Genomic DNA, 27124 nt, shown 5'->3' on the forward strand with positions numbered 1-27124 from the left:
GTGTATATATCGTCCATTGAGCAAACTTAGTTGCGAACTTTAATAACTTGTAACAAAGATTAAAGAAGAAATATTATCTGTTGATCCCAAAATGAAGGAGTAATGAACATCATTACTGTTGAGTTTGGGAGATCAGATACACTGCGGAAAGATAAAAGACAGATCGATCCTTATGTAGCTATTGGTCAGACCATGAGAGTTATGATTGCTTAATATCTTGTTTTTCTCTGGTCAGACATTCACAGATTTTGTATACTGACATATCTCATGGGAGGCTTCCATGGTAGAAACTTAGAAATCATCACTTACAGAAAAAGACATATATTCACAAGTTTATTACAAAAATTAAACAAAAATAAGACTCATATGAGAAAATAGCTATAACAATAATGTCTAGAAAGCTAAACAATAAGGATTAGAACAAAGGTTTTTACAATTGCAAAAACAACAACAAAGGCGTACCTTGGGACATTTGAAACAAGAAGACCATCTGATCTTGCAGTTGCAGCTGCAACATGAGCTCTTCTTATTCAGACAAGACGGTCGAGAGCAACTGCGGAAACAGGTTGGTATGCAGCAAGATAAGTCCGGACACCAACAACAGCAACCTCGGAAGCATGAACAGCTCGGACAGCTCGGTTTCGGGCAACAACAGATATTTGAGCAGCATGACCCGTCACAGCATTTGGAACCAGCGCAGTTGCAACCTGTGCAGTTGCAGCACTTGGGCTTCCTCAGATGGCACGAACATTCGGATTGACAGCAGCAGCAGAAACTCGCTAGGCTCAAACACGGAACACAGCTACTGCATTGAGTTAGTTAATTAGTATCACTTTGTAACATATATATATATATAAGTAAAATACATATATATATATATTATTATTTTCATTCTATCTTATCCAAATCAAGCATTGCCTAAAAACTTGAAGAATAATTACAAGGAGTATCAAATTATTTGACCTCCTGATATTGTATGTCAAACATGTATTTGATATTGTAAGTGAATTATTTTGGAAGAATTATTTTGAAATATTTCCCGATATACATTCAAATTTTTCTTTTATAAATATAAATACTGTTGGGGTCAAAATCGGTCAAGACGAAATCGATGTCCGAAAGTCTCGGAAAAACATGAAAAATGTTAAAAGCCACCTCGAGAGACTAATTGCTAATCGAGAAACCTTAAGAAAAATTAAGTTCGAGATTCACCATCTCGAAATCAACTGTTAGAAACATTTTCTACACAAGGAAAAACCTACGGAAAACTGAAAACGCAAGAAACACGAACACGCCAAAGGAACCGAGCAGCCAACACCGAGCGTGGCCGTGGCCGCCGGGCGGCTAGCCCCGTGCTGGCCGTGGCCGCCGGCGGCTAGCGCCCGTGCTGGCCGTGGCCGCCGGGCGGTTAGCCCCGTGCTGGCCGTGGCCGCCGGCGGCTAGCGCCCGTGCTGGCCATGGCCGCCGGGCGGCTAAGCCCCGTGCTGGCCGTGGCCGCCGGCGGCTAGCGCCCGTGTTGGCCGTGGCCGCCGGGCGGCTAGCCCCGTGCTGGCCGTGGCCGCCGGCGGCTAGCGCCCGTGCTGGCCGTGGCCGCCGGGCGGCTAGCCCCGTGCTGGCCGTGGCCGCCGGCGGCTAGCGCCCGTGCTGGCCGTGGCCGCCGGGCGGCTAGCCCCGTGCTGGCCGTAGCCGCCGGCGGCTAGCGCCCGTGCCGGCCGTGGTCGCCGGGCGGCTAGCCCCGTGCTGGCTCGGGTCGTCGGACGGCTAGTCCTCGTGCGTAAATTCCAAACCTCCGGGTCGCCAGAAATCCGTGTTTCGCGACTTTCCGAGTCCTTGCAAGTAAAACTCCTTTTTCTGTTCCGGGATTTCTGAAACTCCTAAGACATCAACGGATAGGAAGACTTCGTATAAAACGGTGATGGTTATCGTACAACACCATTCACCTCAGCAATGGATCGAAGATCTTCCAAAAGACTCGACATCCAAGTAGGAGCATCCTTTCAGAGAAATCGTAGAAAAACAGCGGAAGCCCGGAATGCGGCCCGAAAGGGACCAACTCCGATCGGACGACCAGTTTACGATTTTCTAAAAGGATAGATGCGACGGTTAACAATTATCTTCGCATGACAAATGATAAACTTCCGAAAAGATAAATGTCAACTTTCCGAAAGGATAAATGTCAACTTTCCGAAAAGATAAATGTCAACTTTCCCGATAAACGCGAAAGCCGACGAAAATGGAAAAAGTCCAGCCCACGGCAGACTCAGCCCACCAAGGATAGACCGTCATATGGGAGTATATAAGCAATGCTAGGAGCAGAGGAAGGGGGATCCGAAATCAGAAGAAAGAAACCAACCCAGAGCAATTTAGAACTTAGGCGCTTATTTCCTTTTTTAGCGAGCTGCGACTCAACTAGGTTAGATCTAGGATTCGAGACTAGCGACGATCGACAGCTCTTGCGGCCGAGATCTCGACCTGTTGTCCAAACGCTCTCCGCAGATTCGGAAATAAGATTCTTTCTTTTTGCTCTACTTATTTTGCGTATTTATTCTCAAATTAGACTTGTCTTAACTCTGTCGTGCGTGGCCCAGCAGATAGCCGGGATCCTCGGGGAAAACTAGGTCAACTTAGTTTTCCTACGTTTTAACATTAACTAAAATCGACAGTGCGAATTTCGGTTCCCACAGTTTGGCGCTAGAAGGAGGGGGATTCACGGCTTTATCTTTCTCGCAACTACGCACGCCCGGTTAAGCATGTCTGTTGACGCGGAAAAAGACAAGCAAACACACGACGGACCAGCCGTCGATGTCAACGCTGAGAAGACTCCTGACGGAAACGTATCGACGGTCACTGCCGAGGCAAACACCGCGATGCTGGACCAGATGAAGGAACTGTTCGCCACCGCCCAGAAACGGTCGGAAGAACAGGAGAAACTAATGGCTTCACTCGCTAAACAGGTCAATACCTTAACAGCGAAAAGCAAACTCCCGCGCGGATCCACCAAGGTGAGGCGTGTCAGGAGGCTGGACTTCGGACCTTCCGAAGACCAAGAAAAAGATGCCCCGAGAAAATCCCCGGAACTCGTCCTTGACGATACCACTCCGACGGGGCAGAAGAAAACGACGGGCAACCTTCCACCTCCCGCAAGGGACAACGAAGGAGACGACGTCGAAAGAATTAATCTGGATGTCAGCGATCAATCGGATCCGTCCGACGAAGACGCCGACATCCACCACCGAAGGACCCGAAGTCAGTCAGCTCGACTGGCGGCAGCCTTCGAAAAACCCATGACGGAAGAGGAAGAAGACCTCTACTGGTCAGAGCAAGAGAGGCTGGCTGAGGATCAGACTCGGGCCTATCGCCGCCAGCGTAGACAGAAGAGCGCAAACGGCGCCAGCGAGATTCACGATCTACGTGAGTACATCGCCAAAACTGCAGCCGAGGTGAAAGCGGTAAAATCGCAGATTCACCACGCGACCACACTGCCCCCGAGATCGACCTGCTCCTCGAGGAGTCGAGAAAAACCCCGTTCACCTCTCGAATCACGGAGGCGCGAGTCTCGGATCCTGGGAAAATAAAGCTTCCCACCTACGATGGAACCACAGATCCAAAGGCACATTTGCAGTCTTTCCAGATTGCAATGGCAAGGTCTAAACTTCCGGAGCGGGAAAAGGATGTCGGCTGCTGTCTCCTGTTCGTCGAGAACCTCAGAGGTGCTGCGCTCGAATGGTTCTCACACTTGAAAAGAAACTCCATCGGAAGTTTCCGCCAGCTTGCTTCAGCTTTTCTGAAGCAATTCTCCATGTTCATGGACAGGGAAACTTCCGACGTGGACCTTTGGAGCCTAATTCAAAAGGAAGACGAACCGCTCCGCGACTACATAAAGAGGTTCAAACTCGTAATGTCCAGGGTAACAGGCCTCAGCGATAGAGTCGCCATCGACGCCCTAAGGAAGAACCTCTGGTACAAATCGAAGTTCCGAAAGTGGATTTCTCTTGAAAGGCCACGCACCATCCAAGATACCCTCCACAAGGCAACGGATTTCATCATCATGGAAGAAGAGATGAAAATCCTAGCGCAAAAGCATGGACCGCCAAAAGCGTCCGGCAAGAAGAAAACCTCTCGTAACGACAAGTACGTCCATCACGAGGGGGAAGACGTCCAAGGCGAACATAATTACGCCGTTAATTCCGAGCAAGGAAGGACCTCCGGAAACACCTGGACGCGGAACTCGTACAAGGACAACTCCAGCTGCGAGTTCCATCAGACGAGAGGTCACTCCACCGCCAACTGCAAAGTCCTCGGCGCTAGACTCATTATGAAGCTGCTCGACGGTAAACTAGCAACGGTCAAGAGCATGAAAGACCTGATCCTAGATTCTGACCGTCCGCCGAGGACCGACGGAGCCAATCCCGATAACGCTCCTGGAACTCAATCGGGCGAAAAACGCGAACGGAGACAAGACGGCGAAGGAAACAACAACAACCGCCAAAGGATCAACATGGTCATCGGAGGATCGCATTTTTACCAGGACTCTGTGTCGTCGATCAAAGCCTACGGACGGAAGGCTGAGACAAGCCCCGGATGGTGCCCGGAGGACGACGTTCCCAGTCACGCAATCACATTCGAGGAACAGGATACGACCGGACTCGATAAACCCCACTACGATCCTCTGGTCATCGACTTGGTGATTCAAGATCTCGAAGTCGGCCGCATCCTCATCGACACAGGAAGCACGGTCAATATCATGTTCCGCGACACTCTGCAAAGGATGAACATACCCCTCGGAGAAGTCATCCCAGAGCCAAGACCACTGACTGGATTCTCGGGCGTCACATCCATGACCCTCGGAAAAATCAGACTCCCGGTCATGGCTAAAGAAGTCACGAAGATCGTCGAATTCGCGGTAGTGGATAACCCGGCTATCTATAACGCCATAATGGGAACTCCTTGGATAAATGCCATGAAGGCAGTCCCGTCCACTTACCATCTCGGCGTCAATTTCCAACACCAACTGGAACAGCGGTAATCTGGGGAAGCCAAAAACAGTCGCGACTCTGCTTCCTAGCCGAACATAAACTTCGCAGCAATCGGAACGCCCCAGTAGCTAACCCGAAGCGAACCAAGAAGAACCTGAGTACCTCCGAGAACTCAGCAAAAAGCAACTCGGATTTGTCCGAACAGGCCACAACTCAGGAAATTGGAAAAATCCTCGAGTCCGTCGCCGAAAAAACGGATGATCCAACTCCCGACGCGACCGCCGACTTAGCTGAAACAGTCAAGGCGCCAGAAATCGTGGAGTAATAACAACCGTGATAGAAGCAGAACTACGAGATGGCTTGATCCTCGCAAGAGGTACGTAGGCAGCTCGTCGCAACCCGACGGGTTCAGCTATCCCCCTCGCCAAAAAGGGGGGGGGAGATGGGAACGGATATCCTTGTACTCCCGCAAAAACACTTTTCGCATATAGTCTACATTATAAATGATAAATCCTTTTGATTCAAATGCTTACTCAACGCATAACATTAAGGAAAACGAAAATCATATCTTTAAGGAACGCGAGACGTCGTTAGTTCCCAAAAGGTCTCGATTCTCCATTTTCCTCCAAACAGTCCATCCGCGACTCTAAAAACTCCACCAAACAGTCCATCCGCGACTCTAAAAACCATTTCCGTCGATTGGCCCCGACGAAAAATACAGAAACGTTTCACTCAATCAAATTCGTAGTCCGGCTTCTAACGAAGTCCTTTTGCATCCGACAAGGATATCATAGCGCGCTATACAAAAATCCAAATTTTGGTTAGCTCTTCGTAAAGGAAGTAGCTCGACTCGTACCCAAACGAATCATATAAGCCGATAAGCACTTCGCAGATTCTAGAACGGTACGAGTCAGGTCAAAATCGCAAACAAGCAAAACGAAAGCCGATTTGTCATCGCACAGCTTCAGTCCGAAAGTAGACCTAGGTCTTGCCCTAAACCCGGCCTTGCTGGTATCTAAGACATCTCATAGGCATAAGTATCCAGAATACGAGATCCCAAAATTTGCCTCTTATCGCTTACAAACCTAACGTTCGCTACGAAGTGACCTACGGACCTAGCGACAAAAAAAAAGAGATTGAATGCGAAGTGACTACGCGTATTCAAACCCTCTACACTTGACGAAAGTATAAATCAAAACGCATAGTTCATAAAAGGCATTTATAACAGGGATTCGAAAGCCACCAACGGCCGATCCCGAAAAACATAAAGTCACGCGACCTCCTAGGGTCGCGACACATACATACAAACGGCCACACTTGGCCTATCATAAATTATAATCAAATGCATAGCAGTCGGTTAGAGATATTCCGAACGAAGAGTCGGGCTGATCAACCTCCTCATCCCCGTCGCCCACGTTTGGGTCCTCGCCTACATCCGCCGTATCCTCCGAGACCTGGATAGGATTCCACAGTTCTCGAATTCTTCCTTCAATCGGAGGAACAAAGGATTCGGCGTTGGCACATATCCTCATCGAGCCATCCATCGTGGCAAGTTCGCCGGAAAGAGAGAAGTTCCCACGTTGCATCTTGCCGAGAGTACCAACCGAACCACGGCACTCGCGAAAATCACCTACAAAGTCCTGAGCATCTTTGTATGCTTCGAACTCAGTAGAAAAAAATTTCGGCCCTTCGGTTCATCTCGGCGGCGGCTCTTCTCCGTCCGCTCCTCTCCGCGCGAACAAGGGCCCGAGCCTGGATTTTGGCTTGCCGGCGATTTTGCTCCTCCATCTCCAATCGATACTTAGCAAACTCCCTTGCCGTTTCCTCCGCTTTAAAACGGGCCAACCGGGCGGTGCGGAAACTCCCATCAATCGATGTATTCCAAACTCTCACGGCCTGCAAAGAAGCCTAGGTCAAAATAAAAAGAAAGAGGAGTTACTCGAGTTTCAAGAACAAACCTCGTTGACCAAGCGAGCACCCTCCGCAGTCACTTTATCCCTTTCCTCGTTGTCCAAAGACTCGTCACGGGAAAACGCCGGAGGAAGTTCGTCAAAGAAGTCACCCGGGGGAGGAACATCCCGACTCTCTGAGGTAAAGCCAGGGTCGTATCTCGGCGTCGCGCCATCTCCCGACGAGGCCTCAACAGCGATCCCTTTATCTTTACGAGGTCTCCGCCTCTGTCTAAAGGGGCAAAAACGTAGGACCTATCGTTGATGCAGGGACGTGTACCACCTCGCGATCGGAGAAGCGCGACAGCCCCTCGAATCCGGTCGAGAGTGAAGGAGTTCCAGGAACAAGGCCTCGACCTAAAAAGATCCCTCCTGACCGCGAGATCGGAAGGAACATGCGCGAGACACCTGTTCTCTAAAAAAAAAAAAAAAAAAAAAAAAAAAAAAACAAACACGTTCGATATTCGCCTTTCGAATGTTAAAAGAGGTAATGCAATAATTTTTACCTCGCTGGTACGACCAGTCCGTCGGGAATAGGTGGAGAAAGCCTTCCTCAACAGACTCTCCGTCTATCCTCACAAAAAAGAAACGATCGACATAATCCTTGGCATGCGAAGTGACTCCATTGATCACCGAAAAATTGGTCCTCGCCTTCATGGAGTAAACTCCATTGATACTCGTCGCCTTGGAGTTCCATAACCCCTCGAAATCGGCAGGGCTGAGATCTATCCCTAACTCATAACTCAGAATCACAACGCCGAGCCAGCTCTCCAAAGCTGACACGTTCAGCTGGCTGATTGAGATTCCGAAACGGTCAAGGGCCTGAACAATGACCCCAGGGATTGGGAACCACAATCGACATTGCGTCAAGAACGCCTCGTAACAAGTAAAATAACCTTCCGGAGGATGCTCCGAACTCTCATTCCCCCGGGGGATGCGGAACACGACTCCCTCCGGAACTCCATAGTACTCTCGCAGAGTTTCAAGATACTCGGGGGATACTTCGCTCGGTGAGTCGATTTCTCCACGCGCCTTCAGAGGTCGCCGGGGAATCGGGATCACGGGAAGGGGAGCATCAGTGCCAAAGACAGCATCGCAGTACGCGTTCCTGTTGATCTCCGAAACCTCAGGCTTCGGATTTTCTTCCTCAGCGTGAAAACTATCCGAGGACGAGCGAGACTGCCTCCTCGAGATTTTCGATCTTGAAGTCATTCTTTTCTTAAAAGCAGAGAGAGAATTTGCAAGAGAGAGATTAACTTGAGAATCTTGGGTGAAGTAAGAATGGTAAAGAATTCACAAGTCTTTATAGGCAAAATTTTTACTATTCACCCCGACCTTCGGCACGATTTCGTCTCCATACTTTCCTCATGAACCATACCGCAAGCTAGGACCAACGAACCCTACGGCTCCTAGCTAGCTGGGGGGCTAACTGTTGGGGTCAAAATCGGTCAAGACGAAATCGATGTCCGAAAGTCTCGGAAAAACATGAAAAATGTTAAAAGCCACCTCGAGAGACTAATTGTAATCGAGAAACCTTAAGAAAAATTAAGTTCGAGATTCACCATCTCGAAATCAACTGTTAGAAACATTTTCTACACAAGGAAAAACCTACGGAAAACTGAAAACGCAAGAAACACGAACACGCCAAAGGAACCGAGCAGCCAACACCGAGCGTGGCCGTGGCCGCCGGGCGGCTAGCCCCGTGCTGGCCGTGGCCGCCGGCGGCTAGCGCCCGTGCTGGCCGTGGCCGCCGGGCGGTTAGCCCCGTGCTGGCCGTGGCCGCCGGCGGCTAGCGCCCGTGCTGGCCGTGGCCGCCGGGCGGCTAAGCCCGTGCTGGCCGTGGCCGCCGGCGGCTAGCGCCCGTGTTGGCCGTGGCCGCCGGGCGGCTAGCCCCGTGCTGGCCGTGGCCGCCGGCGGCTAGCGCCCGTGCTGGCCGTGGCCGCCGGGCGGCTAGCCCGTGCTGGCCGTGGCCGCCGGCGGCTAGCGCCCGTGCTGGCCGTGGCCGCCGGGCGGCTAGCCCCGTGCTGGCCGTAGCCGCCGGCGGCTAGCGCCCGTGCCGGCCGTGGTCGCCGGGCGGCTAGCCCCGTGCTGGCTCGGGTCGTCGGACGGCTAGTCCTCGTGCGTAAATTCCAAACCTCCGGGTCGCCAGAAATCCGTGTTTCGCGACTTTCCGAGTCCTTGCAAGTAAAACTCCTTTTTCTGTTCCGGGATTTCTGAAAACTCCTAAGACATCAACGGATAGGAAGACTTCGTATAAAACGGTGATGGTTATCGTACAACACCATTCACCTCAGCAATGGATCGAAGATCTTCCAAAAGACTCGACATCCAAGTAGGAGCATCCTTTCAGAGAAATCGTAGAAAAACAGCGGAAGCCCGGAATGCGGCCCGAAAGGGACCAACTCCGATCGGACGACCAGTTTACGATTTTCTAAAAGGATAGATGCGACGGTTAACAATTATCTTCGCATGACAAATGATAAACTTCCGAAAAGATAAATGTCAACTTTCCGAAAGGATAAATGTCAACTTTCCGAAAAGATAAATGTCAACTTTCCCGATAAACGCGAAAGCCGACGAAAATGGAAAAAGTCCAGCCCACGGCAGACTCAGCCCACCAAGGATAGACCGTCATATGGGAGTATATAAGCAATGCTAGGAGCAGAGGAAGGGGGATCCGAAATCAGAAGAAAGAAACCAACCCAGAGCAATTTAGAACTTAGGCGCTTATTTCCTTTTTTAGCGAGCTGCGACTCAACTAGGTTAGATCTAGGATTCGAGACTAGCGACGATCGACAGCTCTTGCGGCCGAGATCTCGACCTGTTGTCCAAACGCTCTCCGCAGATTCGGAAATAAGATTCTTTCTTTTTGCTCTACTTATTTTGCGTATTTATTCTCAAATTAGACTTGTCTTAACTCTGTCGTGCGTGGCCCAGCAGATAGCCGGGATCCTCGGGGAAAACTAGGTCAACTTAGTTTTCCTACGTTTTAACATTAACTAAAATCGACAGTGCGAATTTCGGTTCCCACAAATACGAAATTAAGAACATGTGAGAATGCAGCAGTTGCCTGCTCTTTTAGACGGCCCTGACAATTACCCTACATTGGCTCTCATGTGAATATAAATCGCAGTGAAAATAAGATAAACAGGCGGTAAATTCTTACCAGAGCCACTTCCAGAACCGGCAGTGTCTTCGACTCTTTCGTTGTCTATCCATATGAAGAAAGAAAAGGAAAAAAACGAAACTGTAAAAACTGGAAGAGTAAGAGAAATGTGAAGTCGTTGGAGTTAACTAGAAACATTCTTACGCAGGGATCAATGGATCAGAATTTGCAACAACAAAATCAGAGACCCTGCCACAGTAAGAAGAAAGCATACATACATGAGACTCAATAACCATATTTCTTTTCATCGAACTGATGCAATGTTTATAAATTATAAAACATAAAGATCATCTTACTCTTTGCAGCATCTAGAAGCTGGTTGTACGCCTTCGATGAATTTAATTTCTCCCTGCTCATGATGACGTTCTAAATATCAGTTCAATAAAGTTCATTAACTAAATGAAAGTGTAATTTGCTTCGAAAAATAAGTTCACAATGGGACAAAACACAACACGACGAGAATTTCATATTTCGAAAATATTAGGAGAAACCAAAAATATACAGTGTAAAAATGATTTCCTCAAATATTTATAAGATCACAACAGAAAGTAAATCATAAGGGAGATCTATGAAAGAAACATGAAGAAAAGGCGAACAAGGATACGGTCCTTTCAAACGCAAATAGCAATAAAGACAAAGACTTTCACAAATTGTTCTATGTAGAAAAGCAACAAAAAATAAAACTGCAAAGGATACTTAACCAATTCAATAATTTTTTGGTAAGAGCTATTCAGCTTTTTCTTTACCTTTATTTTCTTCTTTTCTTTATATTCTACTTCTCATACTTGCTTTAACTAAACACTCACTTTCATAGTACACATGCACGAACGAACACACACACGCCTCAGTGATGCTAACAACAGAGTAATGGGCGTCTCATCAATCAATTCAAACTACAAGATGATCAAACTTTTTTGTTTTTATATAGCAGAATACTAATTTTTAAAGTTCAAGGAATGACACTTAATTAATTTGGTAATTATAACTATGAAAAAATAAAGTAATAAAAACTATGAAAATAAATGACGTTATGCTGGAGGTTAATGAAGAGCATATGAACCCAATTAGGTTTGTATTTAATTGATGCTCGAAAATAGATCCGTTGAACCCCCTACCTAACAAAAGAGTCAATATAAAAAATCTGTTCAGGATTCAAATCAATTATTAATCAAAACATGCAATTAATTTAAAATGGAAAAGTCTTTGCATATACTTTTTTGTTAAAGGGTTTAAGTCTTTGCATATACGTAGGAGTACTTGTCTGAAATTAATATGATATAAATGTGCCTGATGACATAAATTAATTACTCTATAGGAGTACTAGTCTGAAATTAATAATATGCAATACATCTGTCTGATGACATAAATTAATTACTTTTTTTTGATAGCATCTAAGAGAATAAATAAACATAAATATCTTGATTTCTATACTTGCTGTGAAACATACACACAACGGTCCAGAGTCCAAACCAACCTGGATATAGTAGGAACCAAGGTTTAGCAAATCAACAACCTCTTTTCTCACACACACACACAAACAAAGACTAGTAATTATTTAAAACCCCTATTCAAATTTATTTATACTATAAAACTTAACTAAGAGTACTAATGATTCATTAATTGTGTAATCACAAGCTAGTACAGCACTAACTGCCACTTGTTTAGTTAGGACTAATAAAAACAAATGTATCATGAAATTCAAAATATTCGGACACTTCCTCAGAGTAATCAAAATGTAGCAGATTATAAAAAGACAGAGAGCTCGTAGTACTTAAAAAAGAAATACTAGTAATAACTAAAAAAATAGTATTAATTAACTTGCCTCGAGATAACCAATCTCTCTCTCTAGCATCTGGACTCTGGCCGCCTCTCTGCGTTTCCCGTACAAATCTGGATACTCCGGCGGAGACTTCGGACGAGGCGGCGGTAGAGATGACTTTGCAAGAGAGGAACATGTTTCACCAGTTACTTCTGCCCCGACACTGCCTGAAGTAGAAGCCATTGTCGCCAAAGATGATCTTCTATGGTAGTATAAAGAACAGAGAGAATGGTTTGAGTCAAGGGACAAACATGCAGTGAAGAGAGAAAGAAGAAGATGAAGAAGCGGCGAGTGATAAAAACAATGCAAAGAAAGAAATAGATTAGTTAGGAAGAGAGACTCTCTGTAGAGAGAAAGGAGAGAGAGGGGGAGAAGGTGGCAGGAGCAGTAATTATGGTAGCTGACAAAGGATAATTACTTACCTTCCTCTGGCCTTTTAAGGCTCCGTGTCTCTTTGATATTTGAACTTTTATTTATTTTAAAACCTTTAATTCGGTGGTGGGTATTATATAACAAATGTATACTGTTTGTACAAAAGGCTCTTATGTATATATAATTTTTGTATAAATGATAGCCAGACTTGATAATCTTCGCCTTAGTTATTCCAGTTTTTTGAATGATATAGCTTTTAGGTCAAGATTCTAAATTGCATTACTCAAAATGTGTTAGAAAAGCTCATCGTTTCTATGGAATTATGTGTGCTTCCTTGGATGCTCTAATGGACAAAACAAGAAAACACTTACCCTGCATATAAGGATCTCCAAATCCAATCTATTTTTATTCTAAAATAAAGTGATATGAATTATAAAATAAAAAAATGATTCAATCCAACTATAGATCTCATTTTATAATGGAATTTACTCCAAAAAATAGAATAGTATTTTTTTGTTTGTTCACTACAATAGTTTAGAACGAAAAATAAAATATGATTATAATATTTTTATTTCATACTCTTTGAGGAATAATGAAATTTTAAGTTAGACATATTCTTATGCAAAGACTCAAAAAACTTGTAGATGGAGACAAAGAAGCTTAAACTATTATTTGTGATTTATACATCGTACATATATATACAACTAGAGTTTAATCCGTTCATCCGGGCGAATGTTTGTTTTATTTTATTAATATAGTGATCTTTCTAAACATGTAGGTTATTTGAATATTTTTGAGTTTTTATGAACTTACCCAAATTCAGAAAGATCCGAGTTAAACCATATCTGAAAATTTATAATATCTGAATATAGTAATTTTAAATTCCAAAAAAAATATCTTAAAACATGATATGTGCCAGAACGGATATTTGGATGTTTATGTCTAACTGATCTTGTAAACAAATGAAAAATTCTTTATTAACCTGTTAAAATTCTTGTCGCGAATAAAAAAAAAAATCATTCAAATCTGTAAATTAGTATGGTTAACACGTAAATAAATGAGATTGAATTATTATGGTAAATACAATTGATAAAGAAACTAGAAAAATGTGGGAAAAAGTATAAAATTATAATAAACACTTAAAATAAGTAAGTTATGCTTTGTACTTCTGTAACAAATGATGTCCAATTATTTGAAAAATAATAAATAAAGTGGCTAAAAACTAGTTTAAAATGAACAAAGAAAATCGAAGAAATCAATTTAAAATAAGTAATTATTTTTTTGTATTTCAGTTTTAATAGAATAGATTTTTATTTTTTTGTTTATATTTGTTTTACTTAATTATTTTGTTCTCAATAAATATACTAACTTTCTTCATTAATATATTAGTATCATTTATGAATTTTAATATATATATATATATATATAATTATGTATAAATAATATTAATACTTTAACTTGGTAATTATAAATGATACAAGTATTAATATTATTTCAAAAAAATATTAGTTTTGCATCAGTTAAACTAAGTGACATAAATAAATGAAATCAATTGTTTTAATCGACACTAATATTACTAATATCATTTCAAAAAATTGATGTAAAATTAAGATCAATTTTTGTATCTGGCACATTTTAACATCACTTAAAACAACTGATGTAAATATTTAATATTTTATATCAGTTACTAGTAAAATGATACAAACTATTTGCATCACCATTTTCAGCATCATTCATACTTTTGTTTTTTGTTTATGTTTTCTATGTAAAAAGAAATACTATTCTTAGAAATTGCTCAAAAATTCTTATATTTTGCTTATATTTTTATGTAAAAGTATGATATAAATTATTGATTTAATTTAGATTTCCTTTTAGCCTTTTTGTGATAGATAACTATTGGAGATAATCCATGGTATGACGATTCCCCTTACCATTTCAATTTAGATGATAATTATATCTCCAAGAACTACAGAGGTAGCCATCCCAAAGTCTAACGAAGGTGTATATGAATTCAAAACTGAGATTGAATTGTGTATATGAATTCCAAACTGAGATTGAATTGCTTTGTAAAAAGGTAATAAAACATTTAAAAATAAGTAAGTTATGTTTTGTACTTCGTAATAAATGATGCCAAATTATTTGGAAGACAATAAATAGACTAATTAAAATTAGTTTAAAATGAATGAAAAGGATCTAAGAAATCAATTAAAATGGTAAGTATTGTTTTGTTCTTCAGTTTTAATAGAAAAGATTTTGTTTTTTTTTGTTTTTTTATATTTATGTTATTTAATTATTTTATTCCTAATTAATGTACTAATTTTCTTTCATTAATATATTAGAATCATTATGAATTTTGATATATATATATATACATTAATTATTCACAAACAATATTAATATTTTTAATTAGTAACTATAAATGATATAAGTATTAATATCATTTCAAAAAATAATACTAGTTTTGACAGTTAAACTAACTCACATACATAAATAAATGAATAAATATAGTAAATAGAATACTATAAAATTTATATACAATATAATACATATATAACAAAGGCTCTTTCGCATGCAACATGATGTGTTCAGATGGCAGAGCCATAGCTCAGGTGAGGTGATTCTTACTAGTTACAAGTTCGATGATCATTTCAAGTATGAGAAATATATATTTTCAAACTTTTAGTAATATTCTTTTTTGTTATTTATTATTGGTACTGTGTGTGGTCACTGTACTTGTGGTTGTGGGCATCCATCAGTTTCAAATTTCTGACAAATTAGGTTGGAAAAAAATGGTTTTAACTGTCTTTGTTTACAGAAGTCGTAGAGATAATTGAAGCAGAGAATAATAAATTAACAATAAATGAAAACAGGTAATAATAGATGGAGGAAGATGAAGGATATTAATCTCATAATAATAGCCAAAGCAATTATGGATCAAGCTTTCTTCATAGTCAGCCACATTGCAATACTAAACTATATTCAATGGCGAATACACTTATGTGTTGACCAGTTTGAGAAGACAAGTCTGGAGAATATATAAAGAGCTTAATCATCGAATTAAAGTAATTATACATAAACGCATTTAGATCGTCGATGATGATGATCAGTTTGATGAAGAAGCCAACAAGAAAATTATACAGGATACGTGTCAAAGATCCAACGCAACAAACACAAACCAAATCACAGCGATCTCAGAAATCATCAAGCACATGCGCATGGATTCTCCGCCGCCACGTCAGCACCGTCGTCGTCAGATCTGAAAACGAGGTACCCGACGGTTAACCCGACGACAATCGCGATGAAAACGCCTCCGTTGAAGGACATAGCCGCGAGCATCAGCAAGTAGCCGATCGCGGCGTTGACGCCGAAAAGCAGCACCGACGCGGCTTTGGCGGCGGATCTGGTGCCCGATTTGGGGATAAGAGGGGCGGAGACGCCGGAGCGAGGCGGGGGATTGGGATGGCGAGTGGACGAAAGGGATTTGAACTGGACGCGGCGTTTCTCGAGGTACTGGTAGAAGGCGGCGAAGGCGAAGCAGGCGAGCAAGGTGAGGATGTAGCTGAGCCATGAATCGGTTTTCCAGAAATCGAAGAGGATCGTGGCTTTGATGCCCCAGTAGAAGGTCATGTGCATCATCTTCGCGGCGTTTTTTTTTCCGGAGTGGAGCTAACGAGAAGAAGAAGGAAGGGGCGAAATGATTGAAGTTGGAAGCGGTTTTGGTGGTTGTTAGCTTTGATTAAAAGATAAGTATCCTTGTAGGCTCAGATTATAGTCCAGTGGGCTTACCAATAAGTCAAGGCTTTATATACCTTTAACGTTTCAACTCTTTTACACCAAGAATCTCGAATATAACATGGAGTATTACAATATCTCATAGACAAGGTCTAATCCTTTCTGAAAATTGTGAATATTATTCACAAACTTAGGGATATGACCTTGGATGATGCACTCTTAAGTATTGGATACATCAAAATAACTATACTTTTACTGTAATTTTATTAATATTCATTTCAAGATTCATAAGTGGAATACATCAGTGAGATATATTGCTGGACGGGGAGGCAAAATCATAGAAAATAATATCCGCGAAAACAAAAAGACTAATCTTTAAGCCAGTAAAACATCAACTGATAATCACATATCCAGAAAATTTCGAAATTAAACACGAGAACTAGAGATAAGCATATTAATTGCCCAAATTTTTGTTTATCTATTCTTCTTGATGACAGTTTCAAAACAAGATAGATTTGTGTTCACTTAGAGCTTATTGACATGATAATGAAATAGAGAAAGACATAGCTCATAGAGCTTTATTGTGCAAGAAGTAAATGAAAGGGAAAGACTTTATTGTCACCAAGAGATTAAAGATGTTAGATTTGATATAGAAGATGGAGAAGGAGGCTGCTTGAAACACAGCCAAAGTTACATGAAATGTTAACATAAGAGAAGTATTTATACTTCTAACTAGTATTGTGTCGCTATAACCAGGGTTGGTCGATCCTGAATTTGTCTTCTGATCACTAGTATTGTATATATTTTCCTACTGCCATTTATTTGTTTATGTCTATGATACTTCTGACTGTAAAACTTAATTAATCCGTAACTTGATCATCACATACGTGATTTTAAAATTTAATCAATTAAGGAACAATTACTTTTGGAATGATATGTACAAATCTTGGTGTGTATGTACACTCAAAGATATTTCATGAGAGAGGCTCGAGATACTTTTAACTCAAAAGTTTCCGAAAAATAAAAAAGAAATGAACAAAAAAACATGGAGTTGTGTTTCTACTGAAAACAATTAAGAAACAAATTGAAAATAAAATGTTAAGTTAGAGTGTACAGGAGACGTGAGCAACAAAGTGAAGACTAGGAAGGACCTATTGCGCCACACCAAAAGGAAACTGATGTAAAGACTTGTGTCTCCTCATCACACCAAAGCTGGAAATATCCGCATGTGCCATGCACTCACACATGACATATACATTCATATTTTTGTTTATGCAGATGCATACACATATACCTCCTTTAACTGGATCTAAAATATTGGATTTTAGTCTGTTCTAATTAGGGCTAAGTGAATGTCGTACAAACATTGCTATGGCTAACTATAAATCACCGTAAATGGAACTCTGAAGATGTTAGAACTGAGTAACATACTTACATGCATGAGCTAGCATAATCTATGAGTTTATGCTATGATTTGAGAATGATATGTGGCCTAATGATTTTTTTCTAAACTATCTCTAGTATCCTGGGGCACATGCATATGTATGATTCAATGAAAACTATAGCGTATATAATCACTGAATACTGATGAATTAAAATAACTGCTCTGGAAGTATATACATATTAGTAGATGCCTAGCTACTAGATATTGTTTTATAATCCACAAGTTGTTTTCTAAGAAAATTCTTGAATATGTATAAAATGACATATATTATTAAAGTGTATTTTTATCGGTATTACGTGATCTTTTTGTCAACAACACATTTTCTAACAAGTTTCAAAAAGGTAAAAACCTTAAATACAACACCAATGCTATACGTAACAGAATTTGTTTTTTTCACCTACTCTTTTTATTTCTACGTACGTAATATTCGTGTACTATACATATTGCATGGTTATTGTAATCCCGAAACAAGCCTAGCTAGTTATAGAATTACTAGGTGTTTTCCTGCACAATGTGCAGAAAATATTTTTTATTCAATGTATATTTAGTAATATATATGTATATATATAAAAATTACAATTTTGAAATATTCTTTAATTTATATCTTTTTGTTAAAATATATTAAATCAAATTTTGTAAATGTAAGAGAAAATTTTGTTAAGTGTATAATTATCAAAACATAAAACTAAATAATTTTCTAAAATTTATGGATATTAAAAAACTAATAGTATTGGATTATTTAATTACATTTAAAAATTGTATAATTTTGAAAAACTGTTTTAGTAATAATAATTATAAAATAGAATTAAATTTTGAAAATTCCAAAATAATATTATATTTATATTTATAACATTATATTATTTATTGCTATATTAATGATGATCTATGAGTTATTACCATATTTTATAAACTTACTAAAAATACAAATCAATAATAAATGTAAATGTTCATGTCACTATTTAAAAAATTATTCTTAAAAAAATGCATAGTATTTTGAAGAATTGTTTTTGTAATTAAAATTATAAAAATATAGCTAGATAATATTTCGAAATTTTAATTATTATTATATTTCTATTTAATTTATTATTTACCATATTTTAAAAACTTATCTTAAATATAAATCAATATTAAATGTAAATATATCATAATGATCTATAAGTTATTACCATATTTTAAAAAATTATTTTAAATATAAATCAATACTAAATGTAAATATCCATGTCATAATTTACTTCAAGCCATGTCATCAATGTTAGTGTGCCATGTCATAATTTTTTTTTCAAAATTAATATGGTGATGACACATGTCAAAATCACTTCTCAAATATAGACTAGGGGATTTACAGATTAAGTTGAAAAAAACTTAAGTACTGCAAATCCAGAGATCACATGATCACATAAAATGTGCTTTGGTCATTTACCATTTTATTAATCCACTGATGAAGAAAGACTAACGTCATACAGTACAAAATAACAAATCTTTAACAAAAATTAAAGAAAAACAAAATGCAACTTTACAACTAGCATATTTAATCAAGTAGAGAGAGACGAGAAACAGCTCCCAGATCGGAGAAGCGACCTTCGCGACGCTACGGCGTCGATCCCCGGCAAAGCCCCGCTTGAGCTCGTCCTCGAGGTGGTTCTCCGTGGAGAGCCATCGAGGCTCCGCCGTAGAATCCTTCCAATGACAGCAATAGGATCTTCCTCCTCCTCCTCGGCGCTCCATGAACGGAACTGGTGGCAGAACGTTGTGTGGCGGCGAAGAGCTTCCTCGACGGAGATTCTTGTGGGAGATCGAACCACCTCGTCTTTCACAGCCTCCGCGCAGAGCCCACAAAGCCAGTGTCCCCTGTGGCGTTCCTTGACGCGGTTGATGTAAGCCGGCGTGCACTCCTCGGCGAAACCGCACGTGTCGCACGTGACAGACTCAACAACCGGGAAAGACGACGACGACGACGGCTTAGTCATAGTATCGGTGGCAGATGATGATGATGAGGACATCATGGTTTGTGGAAAATGATCAGACCGATATGTTCTTTTTTTTGTAAGAGTCTCTAGCTTTTCTAGATTTAAGGTTATACTAGATTTTGACCCGCCCTTTAAAGGGCGGGTATATTTTTTGTTTTAATTTAATTTAATTTTCATATTTGTGTTTTTTGTGACTATATTTGTATTTTTCATTGTAATCATATTTGTGTATAGATTTTAATCAAAATTTTATTAAATAATAGCTATTTAAAAATTGATCCGGTATATTGCCGGTCGAACCCGCCAACCCGTGGGTATATTGCCGGTCGAACCCGCCAACCCGCGGGTATATTGCCGGTCGAACCCGCCAACCCGAGGGTTTCAGTTTTGTTTTGGTCAAAAATATGACCCGAACAATCCGCAAACAAATAATTTGTACCGGCACTCGCCCCATTTAATTTTTCGGTTATTTGCAAGTTATAAACTTTTTAAAGCTAATTATTTAATTTAATTAATAAAAAATATAAAACAATATATTTATAATAAAAATATATATTTTAAATTTTTAAATTGTTTTTTAAATTACCATATTTTTTTAAAAAGTGTTTTTTTAACACTTTTCGCGTTGCCGGGTACCCACAATACAAAATCTACCAACCCCACACCCGCCCTGATTTTTAAATGAACATATTCTATCATAACTCATAAGTTTCCTTAAAGTCTAGATTCTAACCCGCCTTTTTAAAGGGCGGGTACATTTCTGTTTTAATTATTTTGAGAAATTTAATTCTATATTTATATTTTCTGTAATTATATTTGTAATTAATATTAATTTAATATAATATAATTTTTGGTAACTATATTAAATATGTCAAGTTACATAACTATATACTTGTGTCATATGCATTTCAGAAATTTTTATAAAACTTTATTTCTAAAGTTTACGACATATTATACTTTCTTAGTAGTTACCTAACATAATTAGTCAAGAATATTCGTACCTAAAAACCCGATATTGAATCGACCAGAAAATCAAAGTCTCATACTCAGTGTTTTGAAACTCGATCCGTACCCGCAATTGAACCGGTAAATCTGGTGACCCAAGATAAATCCGGTTTAGATTTTGTGAAAAACCTAATATTTAAAAACTCAGTGAACCCGCAAAAAATCACTGAAATTCGGTTGCCGGTTGAACTACTGGTTGAATTAAAAGATAACTTTTACTTCTTTTTTTAGTTTTTAATTATGTTTTGAAAATCTATTTTATATAATTTTAATAAAGAAATTAGGTTTTTTATTTTTGTTATCGACAATTTATTAATAACGTTTCACTTTATGGTTTACTTTGAATTTGAAAATATTAGATATATACATGATGACATATGTCTCTGTTACGATATTTTAATGATGACAAAAAATATACCCGCCCTTTTAAACATATATAATTATGGTTAATAGTATTGATCATTCATACACAGGTGGTCTTTCTTGGATGTATATATAGATATATACATGATGACATATGTCTCTGTTACGATCTTTTTTTTTAATTTGAGAAAATTATTGTGTATAATGTTAAATAATGTGAGGTTGGAGGACGATTTGGATTCATGTGAGTGAGATAATGTGGTGAGAAACTTTTTGTTTGTTTCTTAAATTTTGCATGTGGGTTGTGGATGGATAATTATTGAATTTCGTCTAGAGTGAGTAATAAATTCATAAAATAATTATACAATTTCGCGGTTAAAGATATTCGTTTTTCCTATGAATATTAAATCTGATCTTTCATATCGAACAAAATAACACAATAAAGGATGCCAGTTGCACAAGAAAAAAAAAGGGATGCCAAATGGAAACGAGAGTTTGCCATAAACGAATACTTATCTCTTATATAGTTGCAGATTTCATAGTCTCCCTTATGAAATGTATTAATTAACTTCTGCAGTCCAGTGTTTGATGTCTGCCAATATTGAATCCTACTTTATGTGATTTTCATATATACTACAACTGCAAATACCTTAATAATAGCAGAGAAAAGTCTTCCACAGGTTTCGAAATTAGTTTAGACATCGGCCATGATTACTTAATTATAGAAACAAATCTTCGAATATTGCCTATAGGCTATAACTAGTCTAAATTGGTTCTTCTTTTGTGTGTGTGTGTGGGGGGGGGGGGTTAGCTATGAAAAGAATTCACCAAGGAAAAATAAAAAACGGATCGGATCTTCTAATGTTCGATAATTAGAATAATGATATCGAGATTGAATCAATCTATGAGCAAATAGAACAACTTGTTCTGCCGACAGGTATTAATGTGAGGCGATTTAAGGAGAAACATTTGTTACTTACTAATGACTCGACTTACTTCATCAGTTGACACTATAGTGACAATATATGGCTGCTTGAAACCAATAGGTATATAGAAATGTGGACCTCGAATTGAGGTTAACCGTCAATGGACCGATCTGAATGTTAACGGATCAAACACATGAAAAATAAGAGAGGTGGTCCATGTTTTTCAATGGGAATAGCTGTGAAGGTACCTAGTCATTGAAGCAACACTCCACCGGCGAAGTATGTTTTTGATAAGCATCCTATTTGTATTTGTTTCAATTTACTTTTTTTGTTTTCTTTTATTTCTTCTAAATGAACCAAATTTTTAAAATAATAAACAAAAATGAAATATTAATTTATTTTATGTAACCGCAGGTTTTTTTAAACAATAAACAAAAATGAAATATAATTTATTTATGTAACCGCAGATTTTTTTAAATAATAAACAAAAATGAAATATAATTTATTTTATGTAACCGCAAAAACTACGTGCGAAATAATGGAAGCATAAGTCTCTGCCCACGGTTTACCGAGATCCAATCGCACGGCAAATCGATGTTAGCTAGTGTAGGAAGAATCTAGAACACCCTAGGCGTTTTTAAGTAAATAGTAAGCCATATGCGCATTGTACAATATATACAGCAATATCACATGCTGATGCTGGGACCAAATATTCAACAGTGATATGTGACAGCTATATGATAAATAAATCGTATCAACATCTCAGAAGATTGATTTACCTAAAATTTGAGGAACATGCTATGGAGAGGCTTAAAAAGTACTGCAGCTTTGTGTTTGGATAACGATATGTCTTTGGCCTACTTTAAAATCTCTCAGTTTCGTATTCCATTTGCTCTCTTTTCTCATCGTTGTCAAAACTCTTTTGTTCTTTTCACTTTAGTTGTATGTGTGTCTTTGCTTTTTTTTTTTTATATAAATATTTGAACTTGTAGTGAAAGTTTGGTTTTCATATCTAGTTACTTATCCACAGAGTCATACTTTTCAATAATGTTATGAAGTAATCAAGCAAATTAAACCTATTAATGCCCTCGCCATCATAGTTATTGTACAATAGCAAACAAAATTAGTTATCATCGTAGATTATGCAAATTTTAACCTAGATGATAAAGTAGCAATACCAACCATATATACCAACAAAAACTTCAAGTCACCCAACAACAAATCTTTATATATGAAGTTGATACTCTTTTGAAAATAGTTTTAAGAAAAATATCTGATATCTGTGTAAGCGTACGTTGTTAATATAAGGACCAATACTGATCCAGTTTTATCGAGCTTTAGCCTGAATACCTGACACCAGCAGGCGATATTTTGTCTTACAATAATATATTAATAAATTAACAAAAAAGTTTAGACATATAGATAAAAAACATCAACGATGTTTTATATTTATACCACGAAGTCATAAAGAACATATGCCCAAATAAAACAACATTAGTCCTGAATTCTGATAAATGTTGATCAGGGTACTTTAAGCAAAGTTGTCTTGGAGTTTTGTTAAGATTTTCAGACGCCAAAGGAGATTCTAACTAAATCAGACGCTTTGACTTGTGAATTGAATTGAAGGCAAGCTTGTGCATCGTAATAGCATTATTGTCGTTTTTGTTACATGTGTGATATGTCGGTTATAAGTAGATTTTAACTCTATATATTTTGGGTGTGAGATCAGATCATTTTTTCGGTGAGATCTGATGACATACTAATATAGCATGTGTATTTTAAATATGTTCTGCAAGTAAACAATTACGCCTCTAAGGTTTCTTAAAAATTGATTCTGTCAGAAGATATATACTCGAATTTATCATTCCTAATATTTCTGAAAGAGTGATACGCAGAAAAGAGTTAATACAAAAACAAACCATGTACTTCAGTAGAAGATATGCAAAAACAAAAAGATTGGTTACAATGAATATATAGCTATCAAGTCTAGCTAGCAAATCCTTGTTTCAAAATGTAATTTTCAACACTTATTAGATCTTATTTCACATCCAATTTTCCACAGATGATTTCTTTTCTTCACTGCCTTATAATTTAAGGCCTGGCCTGGTTATAATGCCACATGTTATAATTATTTAAGTTTATTTATACTGCGTCACGCGTGTGCTCTTGAGAGATTACTTGCTTTAAGTGTTATGACTGACGGCGGAGATTCATATTGTAAATTGTGTAAGTTACACTTCATTTTTCTTTCGAAAGTTACAAAGTTTGTGTTTATTGGAGTTTTACGTCCAAAACCTACTTTTTGTTAAAAGAAATAGAAGCAAAAACTTGTGATACGTCGTTATGTTAATTAGAGCATCATTATCCTAACAACCCATGATGGGTTGCTTATTTATATTATAATAGTATTTAAGGAATTAAATTTGGTAAGAAACTTAGCTAAGCACCTTGATATTTTTTCTCCTCCATTGCAAATCTCTTATTTTAGGGTGCTTAAAAATTTTAAACAGAGATATTTTATTAGTGTTTTCAGATTCTGCAACATTATACATCTCAAATTCTTGAAAATATTTACTTAAAGCAAAGAGTACTTGCACACATACAAACAACATAAAATTGCCAAGAACACTAACTCATGCGATCGTTCTGATTATATAAACAACAGAAGTGTATGGGAAACTATAAACAAATGCTACACAATCAGAACACTAACTCAGAGGTCTTTACAAGAGAGACAAGAGAATGGCCCGAGACAAAACCTGTCTTGAATCATCCACTCCCAATGCTACACTTTTTAACTCTTCTTGACCTGCAAAAAATGAGCAGAACAATGAACACAAGAACAAGACAGAACAAGAGAATGACCGTGACAAGAAACATTTTTAACATTACTAGAACTACATGAACTCCACTACAGAACAAGCATAAGACAAATGAGAACAACCAAGCATTTATTGCAACATCATAAACTTTAGGGCTCATATAATCACAGCAAAACAGATAGGGCCATACCACTCTGCTGCAGAGCAGATACAAAGGACTCATCACTCTTAGCTCTCGTAAGCTCAAATATCCTCAATACAAGGACATAGGAAGAGAAAAAGAAAATATTTACAAGGGAGCTTCTCCATGAGAGGAGGAGCGACCTCACAGAGGATCCATGAAACGATTAAAGAAATTGCAAAGAGACCACAGTAAGAATCCTTGCGGAACGTCTGCTGATACTAGAAACAGCAGTACGGCAAGCATCGCATGCACAAGCAGCACAGCACGATGCCAGACAAAAATTTGCCCACATCTTTTATCTATTCCTCCTCCTAGGTTTGGTTTTCAATACTGAGAAGAAACAAACAAAATACATATCATAAAACAACCTTCTTCTCATCTTAATCATTACCAACAAAATCCCTAATCTTTAAATTGAAATTCGATGAAATAAGGTGACTTTTCCCCTAAATTGGAGACGAAATCAAAATTGAAATTCTAAACTTCACCCAAAGAATCTAGATTTTTAGTAATCAGAATTGAGCTATGCAAGAAAAGAAACAACCCCAAAAACAAATCAAAATACCTTTGGCTATCAACCGATCAAAACTTTGAGTTTTTCCTCTCTTTAGAGACGAGAATCCGAACGAGAGAGCGGGAGAGAAGAAACGGTAGAAACACCGATTTGCTTTCGTAGACGAAAGAGAGAAAGGAAAGAGAGAAAAAAACGCTTCAAACACCAAACCATTCCTCTACCCACTCAGATTTTGCCACCTGTCCAAGAAGCAACGTTGCTTCTCGTGCTTAATTAAGCGTCGGCCCTTCTGCTTTTTTCTATTTTTGATTTTCTTTTAATTGTAATTATGCTAAGCGCCCTCCTTAAGCTAATGCGATAAAGATGCTCTTAGGCATTACCAGGTAACTATCTGTTTTAAAGTTTGGAAGAGTCATAAAGAAGTATATTAGAAAGATAGGATTAATGCCGATTCCAGTTTAGCATCATAACTCTAAAGAAAACAAGAAATAGTTGATTTGATAAAATCAATCATTAGATTTCATAGTTAAATTACGTTTTAGAATCGTTGTCTTAAAGCATGGTGGTAACCAATCATAAATAGTAACGTTTTAGAATCGTTTTTCCAAAGAAGCAACATGTTCTTTGTCTCTATCGCTGGCTAATGTGTTCTCCTTGTATGTTGGTACAACAAATACAAACATAATTGAGCAGTACGACTAGTTTTGTCTATTTTTAGTTATATAATTACTACCATGTAATAATTTTATGTGGTACCAGTGAAAGCAAACCGAGTTACAGCTGGCGTGGTTTTGTCCTTATCATAGATGATAAGACCGCGCACTTATTACTACTAGTTTCATAGCCCCCGCGCACGCGCGGGGCCGGGTACATTGTCGACACGGAAGATATTTTTGTGTACGTGATTTTGTTATTTGATTAGGCTGATGAATATTTACGGGATATAGTATTACTATAATTTCCGGAGTTGTAAGCGATGAGAAAATTAATTAAGAGTTTGAAACTTGTTTGTTTTTTTATATTATTAGCATGTATCGGTTCATAAATTACTTGCCCGACACACTGGGCAACTTATATTTGTCCGAAGCCAATGATCAATGCAAAGAAAATGAAATTTATGCCCGCAGTTGAGGGTTGAAATGGTCACGTCGGTGTAGTCCTCAAAGCAGATGGAGCATAGATGGGTTTCCTCTTCAATTGTCGGCGGTCTATCAGTTCCTTCAAGATCAGTGATGATCAGATCTACATCAAGTCTTGCGGTTGCATTTATATTGTAGTCTGTGATGGTCAAAGTAACTTGAAGATTTTGAGGTATAATATTATTGTTTTCTCTAAGTAACCTCATCACATATTTGTAAGTCTCTTCAATTAGAAACGTTGAGTCGGGGTGATGAATATTATGGTATGATAACATGAAATCCAATGACTCAGCGACCAAATCATTGTAATTACCTACATCGTCAAAAATTCTTGGTACCTGAAAATCGATGACTGATTGCTGTGTGTTCGGTCTGTGTATATAGACTTGGAGGAATTGTCCTCGATTTGGTCCTAACGATCTTGAGAATCGATGAGTAAGTAGTGGAGTGTTGTTCATGTTGTGTTTGTTGTGAAAGCATAGCACAATATATTTTTGTTTTATAGGTGATTATTAGTTGTTTTTTTCTTAGTTGTTTTACGTTTGTTTATGTATTGTATTTATTAGTGAAACTTCTAAACATTAAACTTCTAATTTAGGTAATTTATTATAACAAAATGTTAAGTTTCTTAAATGCATTATATGGTAGTAATATTTTGTGAAGTAACTTAAACTTTATTGGATAAGTGTAGAGTATTTAATAAACGGTATTGGAATAATTGATGTTGTTAGGTTGGTTTTCTTCCC

The 27124-nt window shown here is 38.5% G+C and overlaps 3 protein-coding genes and 1 long non-coding RNA gene across 7 annotated transcripts; all 4 read right to left on the minus strand.

Annotated features, from left to right (window-relative positions):
* Positions 1-286: 286 nt before the first annotated feature.
* Positions 287-12351, minus strand: LOC108816005 (guanine nucleotide-binding protein subunit gamma 3). Of its 4 annotated transcripts, none has more exons than XM_056990490.1 (5): positions 11914-12351; positions 10388-10440; positions 10236-10280; positions 10092-10136; positions 287-805 (listed from the first exon to the last, which is right to left on the minus strand). In XM_056990490.1, exons 1-5 carry the CDS (start codon positions 12091-12093, stop codon positions 394-396), a joined length of 735 nt encoding a protein of 244 aa, XP_056846470.1. In that variant the 5' UTR covers positions 12094-12351; the 3' UTR covers positions 287-393. The 4 variants fall into 4 exon arrangements, with proteins under 4 accessions (XP_056846470.1, XP_018444063.2, XP_056846473.1 ...); XM_018588561.2 differs by having other exon boundaries at positions 287-802; positions 11914-12310; XM_056990493.1 differs by having other exon boundaries at positions 10388-10457; positions 11914-12308.
* Positions 12352-15313: 2962 nt separating this feature from the next.
* Positions 15314-15989, minus strand: LOC108814705 (copper transporter 5). Its single transcript, XM_018587327.2, has one exon. It carries the CDS (start codon positions 15916-15918, stop codon positions 15484-15486), a length of 435 nt encoding a protein of 144 aa, XP_018442829.1. The 5' UTR covers positions 15919-15989; the 3' UTR covers positions 15314-15483.
* Positions 15990-18850: 2861 nt separating this feature from the next.
* On the minus strand, positions 18851-19542 carry LOC108836398 (uncharacterized). The gene has a single exon (XM_018609555.2). The coding sequence runs from the start codon at positions 19459-19461 to the stop codon at positions 18991-18993; it is 471 nt and encodes a 156-aa protein (XP_018465057.1). The 5' UTR covers positions 19462-19542; the 3' UTR covers positions 18851-18990.
* A 4721-nt stretch (positions 19543-24263) lies between these two features.
* On the minus strand, positions 24264-25612 carry LOC130497425 (uncharacterized). The gene is made up of 3 exons (XR_008936410.1): positions 25291-25612; positions 24732-25055; positions 24264-24528 (listed from the first exon to the last, which is right to left on the minus strand). It is a non-coding gene; the product is annotated as an uncharacterized LOC130497425 (long non-coding RNA).
* Positions 25613-27124: the final 1512 nt, after the last annotated feature.

This window comes from Raphanus sativus, chromosome 7, assembly GCF_000801105.2.
Source record: "Raphanus sativus cultivar WK10039 chromosome 7, ASM80110v3, whole genome shotgun sequence".
NCBI classification, from domain to species: domain Eukaryota; kingdom Viridiplantae; phylum Streptophyta; class Magnoliopsida; order Brassicales; family Brassicaceae; genus Raphanus; species Raphanus sativus.